This window comes from Anas platyrhynchos, chromosome 3 (genome assembly GCF_047663525.1).
Source record: "Anas platyrhynchos isolate ZD024472 breed Pekin duck chromosome 3, IASCAAS_PekinDuck_T2T, whole genome shotgun sequence".
In the NCBI taxonomy this organism is placed as follows: domain Eukaryota; kingdom Metazoa; phylum Chordata; class Aves; order Anseriformes; family Anatidae; genus Anas; species Anas platyrhynchos.
The window spans coordinates 13,840,336-13,861,237 of record NC_092589.1 but is presented as its reverse complement, the minus strand read 5'-3'; the positions used below and the strand labels follow the sequence as shown (position 1 = coordinate 13,861,237).

The window sequence follows — 20,902 nt, the reverse complement described above, 5'->3', positions numbered from 1 at the left end:
AATGCCAACAGTTCTGCGCAGGGTGTTTGCTGCTATTGTTCTGCTTGCTTGTTTCTCCAGCGTATCTGTCCCGTGACGTGCAGTGCAAGAGGAGGTAAGGTGGCACGTGAGACACTTGAAATATTGATGAGGCTAAACGGCGGGGACCACTCGATCTTGGTCGGAGCCAGGCTAACTCTTGGCTCTGACCCTCGAGCCAGGAGCCCCCCAGCGCCTTTTTGTAGCTCCTGCTCTGGTTCCTGGCTGATTCTTGAGGACGAGGGTATGGAAACCAAATGCTTTAAAGCCAGACAATAGAAGTAGGCACTTCTTCTCTTTCGAATGATGTTGTTTACGCCGTCAAGCTGGGCATGTGGCATCTTCACCTTAGGGATGTTTTGTCAGTGGTATCACTCAAGCCCTTTCCCCCACCCCTTTGGTGTTCCTGCTGGAAGCTCCCTGTGCATGCGTGGTCCCCGTCCTCTTCTTGGGAGAGGTGAGAGGAGAAGGAAGAGCGTGGCTGAGGAGAAGAGGCAGCCTGCATCCATCTTCAGATCCCAGGGGCTCTCAACCCAAGTGAGACATGAGAGCACGTTGATGTCCCAGCCGTTCCCTGCCACCTCTGCCCTGCTGCCACTCAGGGACAGGCTTCACCTGCAGGGTGGCAGAGCCTCTGAGCCCCTCAGGGTCTCATGTGGCCCTGCTTGTCTTGGCGTGGGTCTCCTCGTGGTCCCAGGGAGAGGCTGTGTGCATCACTAGGGTGCTCTGAGTTTGCTGCATGTGTTTACAGAAAGGTCTCGTGGCTCGGAGGCTGGGTGTCGGGGGGCAAAACGCTTCTAGGAGCTGTTGTGTGAGTAGATGTGCCTCGTGTTCGGTGTGGGCAGCCCTGCACTTTGCAGAGAGAGTCCTGACCTTCTCCTGCTACGGTTTTAACAGGAATTAAAGCCTTGAGTCCACTAGGTTGTGTCCCAGGAGCTGCAGATCCTCTGCTGGACAGCACAGTGAGAAGAAAGCCCAAAGGAGGAGGTTAAATGAACAGATCAAGCTGAGATAAGTGTTTTGAGCAAGGTCTTGTCTGTGCTCACACACCGGGTGAGCTAAGGAGAGCTGGCTTAGAGCACAAGTGCATAAATAAAGCTCTCTGTTGCGCTCTCATGTGGGTGCTGTCGTTCAGGAGAGGAGCTCCTTGCCATGGGTACGGTGATTTTGCTTTCCCCAAGTGCTGCTCCGCTGGCCTGCCTGGCCTTCCAAGCTCTCGTGTGACATGGTGGGGACGCGCCCCACGGGCCCAGCGCTGGCACAGCGAGGATCTGAGCACTCCAGATCCTGCTGTGTTAAAACCTTGCAGCCTTCAGCTGTTAAGCCTCGCTTGTTTTGAAGATGAAAAGTGTGTTTTGTGTCGAGTATGCTGAAATATGTGGAAAATCTCATTTTTTGCAGGACCCTGGGACTTTGCGTGCCCACACTTGGCCGTGTCGGTGTTGATGACTCTGCACATAGCTGCCTTTCCCACCCAGAGCTCTGCGTGCTGCTGAGATCGGGTCCTGTTCCCTTGATGGTTAGTTTGTAGAGTGGGCCTTTATTCATTAGGCTTCTTTGCTCTAGTTAGACGTGTGTATCCAAACTCTGCTTTGAGATTTAATAATTTAACTTAGCTTCAATTCATTACCGTGTTACCTTTCTAAAAGCTTGAAAGTGTCATTTTTTTCTTTCTGTTTATCCACCTGCAGCGCCAGATCTTGCAGTGTGTGATCTGGGAGGAGGCTTTTGCCTCTTTGGCAGGGTGATGTTCCTTGCTGGGCACAAGCGGGTGCTGCAGCAGGGCTGGAGACCTTGCCCTTCGCTTGGAAGGGACGCCCCGCAGCGCTCCGTGAGATGAGATGTGTGCTTTGCTCCAGGAACCGACCCAGCTTCCCTTTCTGTTCACGTTTCTGCTTCCAAGGAGAACCGCTCTTCACACCAGACACAGTTGTGTTTACAGATAAAAAAAAAATTTAAATTAGAATAAAATTGAAATCTAGGGTGAGACAAAATTATTTAATCTCTTAAGCTGTGTGCTCTATGGGATAGAGGGGCTCTGTCTCCTTATCCGTTTGCCTCATTTAATGGTACAAGACTGGAATCCAGCCTGCAAGACATCAAATCCACTTAATAAAAAAGCTGGACGGCATCCAGGAGTCTCTTCTGTGGCTGCAGATGTTACTTTACAAGATCCACCAGCGGACTAAAGCAGCCATCAGGCTAAAACAAAACGGGGCCTCGTGCTGCGGGGTGAGGAGGGTATGGATTTGGGGTGTCGTTGGTACCTCTAGTGCCCACCAGAATGGCATGGGATGAGGAAGAGTGTGTGAGATGGGCAACAGAGGGACTTGGGACTTGGAAACAGCCGATGCTGGCGGTGTCTCTGCCTCTTCATCAGGTATCATCAGGAATGCAGGCAAGGAAAGGGCTGTGCTTGTTTTCAGCAGCTTATATCCAGAAACACTGAAGATGCAAAGGACTCCTGGTGTCTTGAGGAACGTCCTCTGATTGAATAGTGGTTGCCAGCTGTCTGCCTTCCAAGGAAGAGGCTGCGTGGGTCACCGTGCTACAAAACCAAGTGTGAAGGGCTGTGCTCCTGGCTGCTTCGCGAGGACGGCTTGGCTGCAGGGCTTCCCTGCCCTTTGGAGGGCTTGGGGAAGCTCCTGATTACAGCGAAAGCTACATCAGGTTGTAAGAGGAAATACAATACATGAAGATTAATTAAAAAAAAAAAAGGCAGGCTGAAAGATGTGAAATATTTGTGTGTATTCCCGTTCCACATCAGCATAGGTTCAGCTGTGCTGCAGGTTCAGCTTGCTTTTTGTTTTCCTTTCCTCTATAAATCGAAAGCCATGCTCTGAAGCATTCATACTAAATGTGCTGCTCATTTCCAGCTTAGCTGATCCTGAAAGAATTAGTTACGGTCTTTTTCAGGTTGCTCTTGGGCATCTTACGAACAGCAGCGATTTGGAAAATCTCTTTAAGATCCTTAGTTGTTGGTATATTTGGGTTTTGTTTGGTTTTGACCTTGAAATAGCATAGGTTTCAGCAATTGTATCCACAAATGAGGAATTTTGGTATTTTCGAAATACAATTCACTTTGTCAAAGCTGTAAGATTTGTGGTAGTGGTGTTTTTTTTTCTTGTTTTGTTTGTTTTCCCAAAATAGATCTTTGAGTTAGGGTTTTGTTTTTTTTCCCTTTTAGTTTTGTTTACCATATCCAGCTGTAGCGTTGGCAGGACTTGCTCAGTCTCTCAAGTATCCATGGGTTAAGGCGCTATTTTTCATCGCCAGTCCCTGCTGCTGGATGTGAGCCAGGGGTGGGACTGCGAGGGCATTAATTAAAAGGCTCAGTCCGTTTAAGTTCCTAAAAATGATCTCAATTCGTAGACTTCGGTGGATGTACAATTGTAGATGAAGAAACTGGTGGTGTAAAAATAGAAGCGGTGTTGCTTTTGAGGCTGACTTGTGTAATGAGAAGTGTTAACTTGTGTTCCAGGAGGCAGCTTGGAAGCCATGCGACAACTTAATTAAACAGATTGAGCAGGAAGAGGAGGAGTTGTTCCGAATTTGCACTCTTTACAAGAGTTACTTAGCTGTAAACACTTAACCAACGCATTTTTTCCCTTCCCTTGGCTGTGCCTCCATCTCGGAGCAGGTCTCAAAGGCCACTGACATCACCTGGGGTGTCTCATGGACAACGTGGTGGCAGTTTCTAATAGCCTACAACCTTTGAAACCAGACGTGAACACTTTGTAACTCTGGCAATCGATGCTTTTTCTGACATGCAGCAGAATCGTGGCTTTAATTTTGATTGCTATCCATGCGTAATTTGCTGCTGTAAATTCTATCACCTTTGCGTATTCTTTTTTTGGCCTGTTGACAGTCTCACGAAGCGTGGAGCACACGAGGTTTGTGGAGGCTTTTGGGCCTTTCAGTTGTGCGTGGCGCACAGGCGTGTGGCTTGGTTTGGGACCTGGGTGTAAATGCAAGGTTCTGTGCTTCTCCGCGGTGTTTCGAAGCTGTGGCTGATTCTGAAGTCTTCAGCTGAGCTGCTGCAGTGCTTTTATCCTCTGGTTTTTCATCTCTGGGCACGGCAGGACGATGGATTTGCCTCCGCTGATGCCCCAGCTACTGAGGAGGAAAAGAGAAGAGGAGTTCTTCCCCAAATCTAGGTGCTTTGCTGAAAGCAGCTGGCTCGTAGTCGTAGGATCACTTCATCAAGGTGATGCCAGCATCAGTGCTGTGGGAGGAGCTTGCCAGGAGCTTCCCTGGAAGCGGGTTCCTGCTTCATGTCACCGTATCTGTTACGGCTGTGGTTGAGAACTGACAATATTTGCAAAATCTGATCCCCCAGGCAGAGATAAGGGAAGCAGCTAGCAGCATGCTGCGTTTTCATTCCCTGCCTTTTTTTCTTTGTGATATTAATTTGCAAAAGCAGGATGACAGAAGAGAAACCTCTAATTGGAGAACTTAATGTGCGTGGACCAGGAGGGTGCACATCTCTGAATAAATTAAGGATTAGTGTAGGACTCGGTCAAGTCATGGCTCAGGAAGCTAAGGGTGAGTTTGTATCGCAGAGAATTCATCACCCTGCACACCACAGGTCTGCCTCTTGGCCTGCTCCGTGCCAGTGCTGCGCTACCCAGTGCTAGGACACAGCTTTCTTTGGAGTGGACATCAAGAGTTTGCTCTTGACCCTGACGCAGGTGATGTGAGCTCTTTCTTCTAGACAAAGCCCCAGCTGGTGCTGTTCCTCGCTTGCTCCCTTCACAGAAACTTGTAGGGTGTTCACAGTCTCTCTGCAGCTTCAGTGTGCTTAGTGTAGCCAAAACACAGCCTTAAAAAGCAAAGCAAACAAGAAAACCCTGGCGGGGTTGGGTTAGAAGGGAGCTTCAAAAGATGCACCTGCTCCTGCACATGCAGAACTATAATCTTCAGGGTGAGTCCACCCTAAAAGAGAAGAGGAGGACGGAGGCTTCAGTGTCTCATTGCTTCGGGCACCTCTGTCATGGTCCCAGCACGTTGGAGCGGCGCATCGTGCCCTGCGGTCCTTCCTTGCTTTAATTGTGCCCAGTAGGCTGTGAAGAATCTCTCTCAAAACTGTTTTAGATGAATTAGAGGTAGAAAATCCTACTGTGTGTGTTACAGATCAGTTTCCTCACACTGTGGTTTTGGTGACATGTCCTCACCTTCCTTTTGCTCTGCAGCAGTTGCAGAAATGCGTATTTTTCCCTCTTCTGTTTCCAGATTGAAAGACAGACGAGCTTTCTGTTTGAATACTACTTCCAAAAAATAAATAAGGAAAAATGGAACAGGATCTGTTTTGTAATGGGGCCTGATTAACATTGTCAGTGCTGTACCAAGAAGCCTCGTGCATGTTTTTAGTCCAGAAGTGCATTGTTTCACCCGGACATCTGCTTTCGTTGGGCTGAAGCTACATTTCAGGCAGCGTGCATTAAACTGTTCTATTGTGGTTGTGCTTTTTGTACTTTTTATGATAAATACACCTAGCATTTTGTGTCTGTGACGTTTCAAAATCAGAATGGCTAAAACGTAGTAATTTAGACACCACCACTTGGTGCCTGTCTGAAAAACTCCCAAAGGCAGCGTGGTGAATGAGGAGCAAAGCTGGAATTTGGGTTCCAAATTCCTGGTTTATTTGTTGAAGTTTTCTAAAACTGTGTTGCCTTGGTTGCTGTTACTGATCACAATTTTATTATTTTACACCACGAGCAGGGATGCTGATGAGGGGCGAGGCAGATCCCGCTGATCATTAGTGTCTACGTAACGAGGCGTGGGGTGGCGAGGCTGCATTAAGGGCTGCATGTGGCACTGGGGTTTCGTTGCAGACAGATGAGCGAGCGCTTTGCCCTGTCAAACCAGCTTCTGAGCCTGCTGTTATGGGCAAGGTGAAAATGAGTTTGACTTGTAACAGGCGTGTGTTTGTTCACTTGGCAGCTGCCGGCCCCAGCTCTGCGGGAAGAGGAGCAGAGCAGGGAGTTCACGGCAGGTCAGGAGCAGGAGGACTCGTCGGGCAACGCACCCGCTGCAAACTGAAAGCTTTTTAAAAACTGCTGATCCCTCATTGCAACGGAGAGGGCTGCATATTCTGAAAAGGAACATAAAAGAGGAAAATCAGGGCTCTGAGAGAGATCTGATCCCTGGTAGCCTCCTGGGAGCTTTCCACTGTAAAGCACCGGGCTGTTTTGGGGACTGAAGGTGTGCCCGAGTGGCCCTGATATCCTGAGCCACAGCTGGCTGCTCCGGCAGCTTGGCCTGGGCGTTGTGGTGCTGAAGTGCTCCAGCTTGGCCTGCCTGGGGAGGCTGGTTTTGCAGGTGGGCTTAAACAGCTCTTGCTTTCTGTTTTTGTTTGGTGCAGAGCAGTGGGAAGCGTTCCTAGGCTCTGCTGTGGTAGGATGCGCGGTGTGAACGTGCAGACCAAGCAGTGCTGGCCTAAATGTCTGCCTGGTGCAAGTGTCTGCGATTATAGAGATCCACTGGGTCCTGCTGGTGCAGTACCCTTAGCTCTGCCTTGGGACGAATGAGGCTGAATTGGATCACACAACAGAGTGCTCTATGTGGAGGGCAGATGGATGTGACAAAATCCAGGGGCTGGTCGAGGCGCTAGGGTCAGTTTTGTCTTCTGCAGTGTCTTTCTCCACTGAAAAAAAGCTTTAAGAACAGGTTTTGCTACCAAATCCTCTGGAGTTTGTTTTGCTCAAGACTCTTCGCTGCGATAACTCCTTGAAAAATGAAGCTGAATCTGTCCTTGTCTCTTGCTCTGAATAATGGATGAACTGAGGCTTTGTTTAATCCCGCTCATTCTGCAAACTTCATTTGTATTTGGTTTAAGAAAACCAAGCCATCAGCGGCACATACTACACATTCCATGCCCAGCCTCACAAACAGATGCTGTGCAGGCTCAGTAGGTCTGACAGCACTCGTGAAATAATCACAGTGTCTCGCTTCATCCCTTTTAGGTTTTCAAACCAAGCAGAGCCAAACTAGAGCTCCTTAGGACAAGCAAAATGTAATTTTGAGACAAAGAAGTTTTGTTTGTCTCATTCTCATGTTTCCCATTCTTATGATTGCTTTTTTGAAATTTCCTAGCTTCCTGAAGATTTTCAGATGGTGGCAGCGAGGGAAGAGCAAGCTGTGCTGTCTGCTAGAGGCTTGGTGCCTAGTCAGAGAGAAACGAGGCTGGGAGGTGGCCGCTGTGGTGCAGGTACAGCCTGACGTGGGAACACCCAGGGGTGCACAAGTGGCCACGTCACCCGTCCTGGCTCAACTTTTGGCATCTCGTTCGGTCAGGCTGAGCGATGCGGAGTGGTTTGAATAGTGGCTGGCAGCATCTGTGATGGAAGGGAAGGGGGAGTGGCAGAGAAAACCCCAAACTCAGGCCTGAGAGGCAGAGCTTCACCTTGAAAGTACCTTCAGTGGGCTTTACCTGCGCGGCGTTTTCTTCTTACTGTTCCTGGCGTGCAGTCAGCGCTGTGCTGTGCCTTCGCTCAGCGAGAGGGCTAATTTGGCCAAGGCAGCAATGTGTGACATCCTCTCGAGGTCTCTTTAAAGCCCTGCTGGTGACTCACCTGGCCGTGCCGGCGTTGTAGCAGCTGTGGAATTTCATTGATAGCCACCAAGAGGAAATGCTGAAGGAAGAAGCTCAGCGCAAGGAGGTGGTTGCTTGGTTAGTTCCATGGCTAATGGTAACACACAGCCCAAGACCCAATGCAGCAGACTATGCAAAGACAGCTTTCCAAAGTAATTACTGGTAAAATTTGTAAAAGGAGGAGAAAATAGTATTCATCCTGAATTACTGGTGGTGCAGAACCGATGGTGTGTATTTTCAAGAGGCCGCTGAAGAGCCCTGATGGCATTCCAGCAGTCAGGTAGCAAGCTCTGTGCTGCTGGGGAGGGAGGCTTGCTTCCTAACGAACACCTCCCACGTCATGCTGGTGTGCACAATGCAGAGGGGATGAAAGGTTTAGAAAAAAAAAAAAGTCTTATCGGTAGTACTTTGACTTCAGTCCTCAAGTAATTATTTTTATCCTTCAATAGGTGCATCTGCGTGCTATTGTGCCAACGCTGCTGCTTCTCTTGTTAATTATACTCCTTTATGCTTGCTTCACAGGAGTAATCTCGCAGTCTGTCGTAATTAATGCAGTTCTAATCAAACACGGTAAGAGAAAACTAGCTCCCCCCAAAAAGCTAAGCTCAACATAGGCAATTAGATGCCAAAACAAGTACGTAGCCTGCATGTCTGTCTGTACATCCCCAAAAGGTACCTCCTGCATCACAGGCACGTAAGGATGGATGTTGTTAAACGTAACCAGCCCTCGTTACGAACAAATCCTTGCATGTCTGCTGCCCTTTAACCAAGGGGCTGTTCGTATTTGGTCTTGTTGTTGGCTTCAGTGGCCTTAATTCAAGTTCGGGGCATTTGTGATGCTTTCCAGCAACAGCTGCTAAATGTGAAGTGGGTTTCTGCTTGCAGCCGGTGGGTTTGGTGGAGCAGGGTGTATCTTTCCTGGCTCACGTTATCTGTTTCTGCTCAGAGATTTACAAAACAAGAGCTAGCAGGAGACCGATACCTTTTATGTCCTTCTCTCCCAAATGATATTTGGAGAGTTCTGTAATCAAAATACCATGCCAAATATTTCCTGGAATCAGCAAACCAAACCCCAGAAGACCTCGCCTCTTGCACAACCTCCCTTTCAATCAGTAAATTTTGTGGCATGTAAGGTGATGAGCAGATGATGCAGTTTTTTCCAGTCTGTGGAGTGTTTTTACTGCTTTATTAAATAATTGTGGATGTGAGGAGCTCTGGTTCCAGTATTTCTTCTTTTTTTTTTTTCCCCTAACTCAGTTGTTTTAATAGGAGAACTGAAAGTACCAGAACCATAACGTCTGTCTGACAGAAAAAGCAGGCGTGCTTTTCAATGATAGATGTCTTGTTAATCTGTGTTTTTATTCACCTATTATCAGCTTTGCGGGGCAATGACAAAGCTTTCCTGAACCGCAGGCTCTGCCATCCCTATCTTCCCCACTGGTTTGCTGAGTGACTTTTGCTTACCACTTGTAAATAATACAATGAGCGCTACCATAAACTTCCTTTTTCTCAGGAGTTGGTTTCCTCTTGCGAACCACACACACACGAGTAGATGCTCCTCTCCAGGCACCTTCCTTCAGCTCCCAGGGGCTGCCCCCAGCGAGGCCAGATCCCCCTGAAAGGTTGGTTGAATTGTACGGATTGAAGGAATTATTGAACCTGGAGATGCAGCGGTTCAGCAAAACCTCCCTTCTTGCCCCCTTCTTGCCCCAGCCCTGTCTTTGTAGGGGGAGCAGTGTGTATTTCCTTACCTCGAGCACTCCGACCCAGCTGGTGCTGAGCAAGCTGGTGGCTTGGAGGGATGTGAAATGTTCTTGTGCAGCACAGGAAATTAATTTGACGCTTTATAGCTGCCCGGTGGTGTTTGTTCAGTTTGCAACGCAGCACATGCTGTATTTGGAACAATTTCTGAGTTTGCAAAGCACACTTCATGAAAAAAAACACAACCGAATCCGATGTTCAGCCCTTCAGAGGGGAGCCCTTCAGAAGTTCCCCTTCAGAGGGGACCTGATTTGCTTATGCTGTGGATTAACGAGCAGCCCAGGTTTGTGATGTGCAGGAGGAGAGAAGGCTGAAGAATGAAATATTATTGAAATGTTTGGAATGAGCGCACTGAATTACGCGGCTTGGGCGCTTCCTAGCATTGCGGCACGCTCCTCACCTCCAACCTAAAATGTGAGCTGGGCTTTCCCTTCTAGAAGCGCATTGACATGGAAGAGCAGCGAGCAGGTTGCAGAAGAGATGGTTTTCTGTGGCCTCTCTTGTAAAACTGTCCAATGAGGTATTTTTAAATGGCTGCATTTGTGACTTTCTTGAAGCAAACGCCTTAGGAAAACTGCTGTTGGTGTTTTGGCTCAGTTGAGCGCGTGGCGCACTGAGCAGGGAAGCTCAGCCCGTGGGATCTTCTCTTCCCTCCTCTCCCCGTTGCGTTTGGCCAAATTTTCGCTCTCCATCTTGTGCTTACCTTTCTCGTTTTATTTTGGCACAGTACCTCTGCCTCTGGCTTTCTCAAACCCTCGCGGTTGAAGGAGCGCTGTGTGCTCAGTGCTTAACAAAATAAAGCGACTGCAGAGAGTGCCTCGGGGAGCGAGCGGGTGCTGCCGGTGCTCTCCTATCAGCAGGGCTCCTTCTCCATCTGAGCTGAGTCTCATTGTTTTTTTCACGTTAGTGGTTTCTTTTTTTTTTTTTGTGTTCCTGGCAGAGGGGATTCTTGAAGATGGGGAAGTAAATCCAGTCTTGGTGGTGGCAACTGTGTGTACGTGACACCGCTCCCACTCGGGAGCTGTGCAGAAGCACCAGCTGTCCCCGGCAGGCTGTGGAAAGCAGAGCGATGCCGTGCTTTAAAGAGAAATGAAAGAATTAAAATTCAATGCAAGGTTGGTTGGCAGCCTGGGACACGTGTGCAGGTATCACAGGAGAGGACTGCCCACCTTCTGCTGCCCACGGCTGATTGTTTTATGTCCAGATTCTGTAGGCTTCCTGCACTGGGGCTTGTCTGTGCTCAACAAATGCTTTGCTATTTAAATTTTTCAGAATAGCAGTGGTGCATCTGCAGATTCTTTCACTTCTCCACTTCTCTCAGGTAGCCCTCCTGCTGGTAGCACGCCAGGAGCTGCCTGCGCCCTTCACTTCTGTGGCACGTCCAGCACGGGAGGGGATCTGGGACCATCAGCAGAAAAATCCCTTGTGATGCCACGGTGCACAGGGCGAAATGAAAACGGTGCCTGGAGGGGATTGCAGTGCCTCTGCTGTCACCAGGCCTTCACCTTTGGTTTTTTGGACCAAAGTGCTCTTCCTCTGGGCCCTGGCCAGCGCTGTCCTGCCTCTTCCTGCCCAGGTTGTTGCTGTGGGATGCCTGGGACGTGGTCCCATACTTGGAAAGGGAGTCATTGCGGCAGCCACTGGCACTGCAGAAATGGAACTTCTTGTTTTCCATCCCTCCTCTTGCTTTGGCATTAGTCTGTGCTCAGAGGCAAGCTGAGGATGGAGTGAGTTGAGGTTAAACTCAACTTGCTTCCCAAGCAGATTTCTGCAATGGGCGTAAGTCAGCTTTCAAGTGTGAAGTGAAACAAGTCCAGGAAAAGTTGTTTGTCGCGGGCTGGAGGTTTGGGTTGCCTTGCTTTAGGGAGGTCACTTGGGGACGTTGCTTTTTCTGGTGGCACAGGCACAGCTCCCCCAGAGCTGACGGAGGGTATGAGGTAGTGAGAACCTGCCCAAGTGTAACAGGTTGTCCTCATTTACCAAGTGGGGCTTTATAAGGGAAGCCCCAAGCAGAGCCAACAAACGCTTCAGGCTTCCTGAACAAGCCCTAAGACTGAGCTGACAGGATTTAAAACGGGGCAGGTTCTTTCCTTTTCTCCCAAACGGGAAATAAAGAGAAATGTTAACAGAGGAAGGTGCAAATACACAACAGCCAACAGAAGCCACTGTCCTTACGCCCTGCACAGCAACTCTCCTTTACCTGTGGTTGTTCCCCAGGATACCTGCAGTTCGGGGGGGGGATTTGGATGTAAATTGTAGGTGATCTCTTAGTTTTATTGCAGCCTGCCTGTGGTCGCCAGCTCTTCAGCAGCACCTGGATGAGCTCTCAGCCTGGTAAACCCATTGGCTTTTCAGCATAGAAGAGCTGGCTATGAAGTAGCTGTGATCTCCCTGCGATTCCGAGGGCTTGCGTGGATTTTATTGGGATGCATCTTCTCACAAATGCTTCGAGCATGTAATATTTTCACTTCTCTGCACCCTACGTTCTCCCCCCCACACCATAATTTTCTAGCAGGTAACAGACTTTGCTCTTGGCTGTGGAAAGGCAGGGATTTTTACAGCTGCATCTCAAAAATGACAGTAGTGATTTCGTTGCAGCTTTGGCATGTTTCAGCGGAGATGTGAGCTCTGCTCACAGTCCTTGGCAGCACTGGGCTTGCTGATGGAAGTTGTGTCATCCGCCAGGAAACAACGCGGAACGGGGGGTCGGGAGGCTCCGGAACAGGGGTCGTGGGTTTGGAAGTGGGACCAGAAGCGTGGTCACAGGATGGGAAGTGGATCTTGGGGTCAAAAAAACCTTAAGTCCTTGTCAAAAATTACCCAGAACAACCCTAGAACTGATAGGGCTGTATTCGCCAAGACATAAATCTTCAGAAGTTTCAAGAGAAAAGAATTTATACTGTATTGAGTTTCCATCCACATTCCTTACAAATGCCAGATAAACAACTGCTTGGAGAGCCACGTTATATTTCAGCATGCTTCGCCTTTGGAGTAGGAGTCGAGGAAGCTCTGATTTATCTGTCTGCGGTCATCCAGGGAGATGTTGGAGGGATGCAGTGCTTCATTCTCTTGATTTTTTGAGGTATTTAAGTAGGGAAAGTAGTCCTCTGGGCATGAAAAAGTGCAATCACCTGTTTGCATTGCTCCTTAGCAGAGTCTTTTCAATCTGCCTGCTTAGAAATTCAAGCCGGAGTTTGCATTGATGTTTATTTTGGTGCTGGATTGTTTCAAAGGTGTCTTTAAAGAGGCTGGATTTACAGAAGTGAAGTGTGGGCTGAATCCTGTTCGCTACCCTGCGGGGAGATGCCTGCAGGCAAGGAGAGGAGAAGGAGGATATTAGTGTGCTGAATGAAGGACAGCCTTTTTCTATAAATACAGCCTTATTTTTCCTGCTAAATGACTGCTTCCAAGAGTACTTTTAGATAAGCTATTTTTAAGAGATAACGTATCCTCTAATGATGTCATTATGTCTGTCTAGCAAGAGTTTTAATATAAACTGTTTTCATATTGATTTTGTTGTAAATGAATCTGTTTCTTCCTTTTTTCAACAGGCAGCCAGATAAACTCGTGGTGGTTTGGACAAGAAGAAGCCGAAGAAAATCCTCTAAGGTTAGTTAATTGCTCATTAAGTCCCAGCTCTGGTGACAAGCAGTCTCAGCTCTTGGAGGGATTGGTCTCTTGAGTGTGGGGTGCAGCAGGAGAAATGAGAAATATTTTAATTTTCTCTTTTCCTTTTAACTGAGTTTAGCTGTAAAGCTGAAAATAAGCTGCTGTTGATGTCAACGCTAATTTATGGAAACACTTAAGTCTGATTTCTGCTTCGGTTATCTGTTTAGTGTAAGTGTGTCATCAGTTCAATATCAGTTGCTAATTCCTAGGCAAAATTAGGAAGGAGAATGCTTCCTTACTAGAAGTGTCTTGAAGGCAATATATGTAGTGAAGAATCTGCCACCCATGCAATAGATCAAGTGTGAATAAGAGACTATTTTACAACTAGAGAACACTACAAACTGAAAAGAATACAAGCAGGCTCCTCCAGCCCTGCTGTTTACCTTAGAATTAAATTTTGATGTTTTATTCCTCCAAACACCGTGAGGAAGCCTGTGAGTTTGTGTCTTGTAGCTAATGACCGGGTAGCCTGAAGGAAGGCAAGTTCAAGTGAAGTCTGCCCAATATTTGGACCTTCATAAAGCTGCTTTTGCATGGGGTTGGGTTTCTTGTGTGCAACAGTCTACAAGCAGAGTAGCCCTCTTTCCTTTGAGCTTCCCTGTACTTTTCTTCCCGCAGCGATGAATCTGTGAGCCTTACAGGACTGCTGTCTCTGTTAAGAGGCACTCAGTTTTTGTCTAGACTGCTGGCTTTGAGCGCTGCGGTAGCGAGATGCAGTTATCCTGTCTGGAGCCTCCTTTGGGTCTGAGAAGGGGACGGCGAGACGGATGGTCTGCTCGTGTGGTTCTGTTTCCATAGAAAACGAAGCTAAAAAACACACGTCCTACATCTGCACTGAGATTGGAACAAATGGCAGAGATTTCTAAATGTCTGCGGTGTCTAATATGGCCGTGTCTTGCGTGGCATTAAATTACTGACTAATTAGGGTACAGTCTGCTGGTAGTGGTGGCGGTCAGTTGTCCTGGTGCCTGGGGAGGTGGGGAGGATGTTTCCCACACACAGCAGGCCAGCAAAGCTTTGTGAATGCTGCTCACATTGGAGGATTTCTTCTGTCAGCTCACGTCCTCCGGTGTAGGGCTGGCCCCTTCTGTCCAGAAGTTGCCAGGTGAGCCGTGGGGAAGCTGGAAAGAGCTGGAGGAAGGAAGTGTCCTAGCCCCTGGGTGGGTTTGTGAGGGTGCTCTGGTTTCCTCCCTCCCTTTGAGCAGCAATTTTTCCATATAGCTCAGCAACACGTGCTCGTTCCCCTGCCCTACAGCAGTTGCCTTTTACCCTGGTGAGGCCTGTGGCATGTGATCTTCAGAAGAGGAAGCTTGGGAACAATTCTTTAACGTTTCAGTTAAATAGACACGGTGTAAGCTGGTGTGTGTAACTCAGTAATTTGCCCAGGAGCTCTGGGAGAGAGGGCTCCCACACTGCAGGAGATACCTTGACACTTCTATGCACTGAAGAACCTAAATGTTTAGAAAAGGTGATACACATTTTCCTACCCTACTCAGGAGACCATTATCTATTTTTAAACTGGTACTCCTCTCTTTCCTGACTTCTTTTTCTGATTGTCATGTGTATTTGCTGTATTTTATCTTTTAACCTGAGATCTAAACTATTCTGAGGTGTCCTTTCTAAAGCCCTCCTACTGCCTGAAGGTGACCTCACAACCTAGTGCCTGTTTGAGTGCCTACATCCTAAGTTCTGCTTTGGGGTATGAAAACCCAAAAGTATTATCCGGTGTGTAAACAAAAGGGTGTGAGCTTAGGCTGGCTCCTTCTCCAAGATAACTGTTGTGGAGCACGGCTAGTCAGACTATCCCCCTTTCACTGAAGGATCAAATAGCTCAAGTTACACTGAAATTACAACATGTTGTATATCCGGCTCCTAACTCATGATGTAAATGTCCCTTGTGGCTTTTCTGTTTGTTTCCTTTAATTTCTGTAGAACAGAGAGAAAAGGTAGGGTAGAATGGTAAATTCAATATTTACACAGCCACCGTAACCTGGAAAAGCTGAGTGAGAAGCAGGATATTTGCCCGTGAACGATTGGCTTGTTGAGATCTGGGAGATGTTGAGGAGCAGCAGGCCTGACAAAATCCAGTGGAGCTTTGTGAAGTGTTGGGTTTCTGCCTGTGCTGTTAAGGGCACGATGCTGTAGGCTCCGGTGGCAACGTTTCACTGAGCCAAGAGGATTTATCAACTCCAGCTCAGCTTTTGGGTGTAAGGTGTGTTTGTCTTCCTGCCTCTGTCCTTTCTCTTCCTAACCAGGCAGCGGATTCAACTCTCAGGTAAACTGACAGATTTACCTGAGACTCAGAATCTCTCTCCAATTAATTATTTAATTCATGCCTAGCAATATCCCACAAAGGTGCGTTGAAAGAGGTTGAGTGGCCTGGAGGCTTTGACCGAGGATAGAGTTAATTTTAAAGCTTAGTTGGTTGATATGATTTGAGCTTTTTGGGTCCAAGACTGCAGATCAATAAATGTTCTTGATCTCTTAGTCATCCTGCCAGTAAAATACTTTATTCAACATATTTGTTTCATCTAATTGCTTTCTTGGAAGCAAGTCAAATGATTATTTCCTCTTTATTTTTGACAGACATTGGGAGCAGAGAGTACATTGCATTAATAATTTTCTGTGTTTTTAAGCCTCTTTGAGGAGGAAGATGGCTGAGATTTTGCTGTAAAAACTTCTGCGGAGGCTGTGATTTCTTTTCTGAATTTTTCTTTTAGTCAGTGATAATGGGGGATGTCCCTACCGGATCAGTACCGGACTTGCAGGATGCCTGAGGTTGGAGGGGATCTCTGGAGCTTTCCTTGTCCACCAGCAGGGCCGCCTCCAGCTGCTTTTGAAGATTTTCAAGGTTGAATATTCCACATCTCTGGGCAACCCGTGCCAGTGCCCCATCACCCAAACAATGCAGAAGTGCGTCTGGTGGTTGGGAAACCTCCTGTGCTCCAGTCTGTGCCTCTTGTCCTGGCACTGGGCACTGCTGAGGAGAGCCTGGCTCAGGCTTTTCTCTCTCCCTTCAAGTTCCCCCTGGGCCTTCTCTTCTGGAGGCTGAGCTGGGACTGTTCAGTTTGTCCTCCGAGAGATGCTCTAGTCCCTGATTCATCTTAGTGGCCCTTGGCTGGCCTCTTTCCAGTAGCTCCATCTCTCTTCAGCTGGGAAAGTGGAAGAGATAAAGTAGTCAAAAACGTATTCCAGCTTTACAGAAGTGAATTAGTCCTGTGTGCGTGTCCTGGCACTGGCCTGCCTAACCAATGGAACCTTAGGATACCTGTAAACCAACAGCTGAGCTCTTGATGTTCTTTCAAGCTCCTTTTTTTCTTTTTTTCCCCCTGTGATTTTGATGTCGGCACCTTCTGGCCTGCATACTTTCTAAGTAGGCTACTACGAGTCTCTTAATTATTTAAAAATAAATAAATAAATCACGAGTGGGCTTGCCACAGCTCTTCAGAGCTCTTCTACACCTTCATCAACATCCAGGGTTCAGGCAAGGTGGAACCTCTGGCAGTGCCTTGCCTCAACTCCTCTCTGGTACCCTGTCGTGCTGGCCTCTTACCTCCTGCTGCTTAGGCCCTGGGTTTTTGGACTTGCCCTTGTTTTGAGCAGGGGAGGAATGTCTTTGTTCTGGTGTAGAACAAGGAAAAGCGTGTTGTAAATATGTTTACCTTTATTTCATTGAGCTGCTCTTGCATTTCCAGGCTTTGAACTAAGACATTTCAGGTTGGAAAGATTCTGCCGTGCTGTCAAGGAGGCGCTTTGTGCTGTTCCTGTGAACGCCAGCAGGCTCGTGGTGGAATTCGGCACTTGTGAAGAATCAAATTTGCACTTGCTTCTGAGAGCCTGACAGAATTATTCTTCAAAGATCCTTTCGGTATCAAAGCTGAGAGAAGGTGCCTGTCCTGTGATTCCAGCACTGCTCTGCTGCAGGTTTCTCGAAAGCTGTTTAGGGGAGGACAAACAACACTGGGAACAGGGAAAGGGCTTGAACAGTAAGAGCGGAGCCGAGAGAAGCAGAGGGGTGGGGACTAAAAGAGCCTATATGCAGAGAGTAAAAAGGATCCCTTGTTGTCAGCAAGAGCTTTCCAAGGACGTGCCATCAGTAAAGCCCCTGTTGGGCCACCTGTGTTGCTGTCCTTGCCAATCTGTTGCCTTTTCTGGCTACTTCATTGCCGAGTGCCAACCCTTACTCCCAGCTTCTTGGCCTGGTGTTACAAAGGCACGTTGTGACTCGGGCGTGCTGCTGAGTGCCTGGGGCCAGGACAGGGCAGTAATGGCACCCCTGGGCCTTCGGGGCTCATGAGTAAATTAGGGAAGTTAGGGAGGGTTGCAAACACAAGCAGTCAAAACGAGGTTGAGTCACTCTCCTGGTCGGTGCATGCTCTTAGGTGTGTGATGCAGCCTTTAATAAAGCAGCTCTGAACTGTTCTTCTGCAACATCGCCTCCTTGTTAAGCAGCCAGCGCTGAGGGAGAACAGCGACCGAGCAGCGAGAGAAACTGCTCACTTGGTAAGGAAATTGGAGGGTGTTCATGGAAGGAGTTGCAGGACACAAACAGAAGAGACTGCCCCACTGGTGTGCAGGAAAGTGCTGCCTCAGGGAATTTGGGTTTGTCTCATCCTCAGCTGCAGAACTCCTGGCTGAGGCTAGAATATTAGACAGATTGGAGGTGGTTTTCCATCCTCTGGATTGCTAGGGCATGGCGGCTGACTTGCAGTGGTGTTGAGCAGCCATCATTGAACTGAAAAAAATATGCCTTGGAAAACAAAACAGGTTGTTTTATGCTTAGTTCCTACAAAGTAAGGCCACAGCTGATCTAAGCAGACCATGAAAATTAGTGGAAACTGGCTGGTCTTCCTCTGCTCGTAAATTGTAATACCCTCCTGTTCTCCAGGGATCCCCTAAAATGAGATTTTGGTGATGTTTGGAGGTGCCGTGACTAAAGGAGATGGATGTCCCAGAAAAAGAAACATGAGTACAATAACTCTGCATTCAGTCTTACGTATAGGTGAGGCCAGAAACTGCCTGAAGAGAAGGGGAGGTTGAAGTGCTGCTGCTTAACCGAGCATCATCTGTGCTGGGCAGTGAAGGAAGCAAGGTTTGGCGAAAGAGACGGCACGAATCATGTGTTTAGGGGATGTGTCAAGAATGTGCATGAGTCAAACGAAGCTTGAGGAGCTCGCCCAGTGTTAGCAAAGTGGCTTTCTACAGACTGTTTTTCGTTCATTTTCCAAACGTAGCAGTCATGTAGCTTTTTAGCAGCAATCCGTAGACGTGTAGTAAAGTTGGTGAGATGTGCACGCTGATGAATTAAAGATATTCACAGGAAGGTGTGGGAAGGTCTGCTCGTGTCCTCTCCCACTTGTAATGGAGACCAACAGCAATGGGTTACATGAAAGCCTTCTCGTGTTCGCAGGGCTTTAAACTTTCTTCTTGGCACGTGCTGGGTTTTTTGGACTGCATCCTGAGGGCAGAACTGGGACGGGAGCGTTGTTCTGGTAGCCAGCCCCTTTAACTGGAGGGCTGAGCACAGTGATTTCAGGATGCTGCTGGGATGCGGGCTGTGGCACGGCCTTTAATTTGCCTCCTCCCTTTGTGATGCTGAGCTGTGGTACAAAACGAGACCAGATCGCTCGCAGGCTGCCTGTTGAGGTTTCCTTTGGTGTGGGAATGGATCCGGCAGCTTTTCCCGGTCCATCCCGTTCACAGCGGGCAGCAGGATGGGGCTGACCTCATGGGGCTCGCCCCACAGAGCAAATGGCAGCAAGGTGCTCTGCTGGCACGGGATGAAGGGCCTGGCTGGTCAGTTCCTCCTCTTTCAGTAATGTAATCCATGAATTTTCTTTCCTCTTTCTGTCTTAAGCATTGTGCCTGGATAATGCCGAAGAGGAGGGACCGCCTTACAAGCCGAGCTGCCTGAAGCACTGCTAGAGCCAGCTCCTACGTGGCTCTTACATCTTAGCCTGCCACAGGGACAAGTAGCAGAGGCGTTTTTTACCTTGTATTTCATTTTTATTTTCTTCTCCCATACTGATCTTAGGCAATTGGCAAAAACTTTATCAGGGAAGGAAAAGTGACAGCTTACTGACCTGCAGTAAAGCCCCTCCTGGAGTCCAAGTGAAAAACAGTGGTAGGTCTGGTTCTGACTTTAGCTTTTAAACAACAATACTGAGGACTTAACCATAGGAACGTATTTTTGATTCATAAATAGAAACTATTCCAGAATTTGCAGCAGGTTAAATACTGTGGTCAGCCATAGGGACTGCACCGGGGTCTCGTGGTGTAGGCTGTTGTGATAACTTTAATATTTTGCCTGTGAAAGGTCAGGAAATAAATTTCCTAAAGATGGAAAACTGTGCTCAGCAGCGAGCAGAGGGGATCGTGACATCAGTGGCATATGTGCCAGGTCATGAAATCCCCTACACGTGGCAGCTGGGGGAGTAATCTCCACAACATTAGCCCGCTTGCCTGCCTCTGCCTTATCTCCCTCCTGATGAAGTGATGAGCAGCTGCTGGTGGTATTCATTAACTTGGTGTTTGAAACCAAAGTCCTTGATTGGGACTGACTTCCCTTTTATCTCTTTCATTTAGATTGAAAAGATTGTTCTGTTTGCGGTTCTAATCTCAACATCCGAGCAGTGACTATAAGGAAGGATTAGCTTCAGTCTCATAAGTTTTTTTCCAGGAATTGATTTAACAATTTCTGGTAGAGGGTTGGTGGATTTCGGTATGTTGTTTTTGCTGTCTTCCCCTTTTACAGAGAATTGCTAATAACTAGCTTTCAGATTTAGCACCCTGCTCCAGAACAACATTTATGACATGACCAGGTTTGTACCAAGTCTCACGGAGATGGATAGCTCTCCAAGACACAAATACGACATCGTCATATTTTCTGGGACTTGTGCTAATTGCTGTTGGCCAGGTTTGCCTGCTAAGAGTGGGAAGTGGCTTCATGTGGTCCAGGTCAGACCCTGGTGGGTAATTTTCAGGGAAGGTGGTATACTAAGGGCAAACTTCACACGAGCTATTCTCAATTTCCTTTATTTGGTCAGCATATATCCATATATTGAACTAGCTAGAGCCCCTTCAGTCTTACAGAACTCTTTACTTTCTGGTACAGCTGTTTCAGCAACGCAGGGAAATACTGCTTTTACTTTCAAGTCCACTCTGTGCTTCCCAGAAGAAGCCACTGGAGAGCAAAAGTTGACTTTGTCTAACTTGTGAAGGGGGGTGAGAGTGGTGTTTGAGGCTCTGCTGCTCCACACAGCCAGAGAGTGCAGGCTTACCAGGGGTGGAGGGGCTGTACCTTGCTGATAATGGCTTAGGTGTTACTAAACGCTGAGAGCTTTTATGCCAGAGCATTTTCTTGAATGGTTCTGGAAATCATTGACTGGTGAAGGCTGCTTGAGAGCAGATTGAGTATGCAAGAGTGCCAGTATTCTGTTTAAGCCCTTTAGTGTGTTGTTTGTGCATTATCCACTTTCAGAGGAGCATTGGATGTGTTACTTATCTGGCCCTGTAAGTTGCTGAATTCAATCTATTTTTAAAGATTTTTCCCTTTCTGTTGGAACCAGAGGCTAAATCCACAGAGGCGTCAAGTTTATCTCGCCAGCTGAAGCAGAGCGGGGCAGTTGTGATGTTCATGGCAGCACGGACGAGGAGATCGAGAAGCAAGCCATCTGGATTGTAACTGTTGTCATTTTAGAAAGAGAACTGGGGAAAGATCTCAAAACTGGGCAGACCGAAGTGTCCGTGGCAGTCTGTAGGATCACCTTCAGGTCCTGTTTTAAACAGCTTTATCCCTCTACAGTCATCCGCTTAGGGTCAGAGCGACGCAGTAGGCTGGAGGATGTCAGTCATGGTCCG

At 47.8% G+C, this 20,902-nt stretch overlaps 1 protein-coding gene across 9 annotated transcripts in view; it reads left to right on the top strand.

Moving 5' to 3' along the window:
• Positions 1-20,902, top strand: part of EHBP1 (EH domain binding protein 1) — a 206,090-nt gene that overhangs the window by 13,831 nt on the left and 171,357 nt on the right. For 6 of the 9 annotated variants that reach the window (XM_038176016.2, XM_038176019.2, XM_038176022.2 and 3 more), the window contains exon 3: positions 12,925-12,982. In XM_038176016.2, the coding sequence (XP_038031944.1) occupies positions 12,925-12,982 (58 nt within the window). Of the gene's footprint in view, positions 1-10,447; positions 10,489-12,333; positions 12,456-12,924; positions 12,983-20,902 lie in introns of those variants that run through there. The other 3 variants (XM_072035328.1, XM_072035326.1, XM_038176017.2) reach the window with 2 other exon arrangements.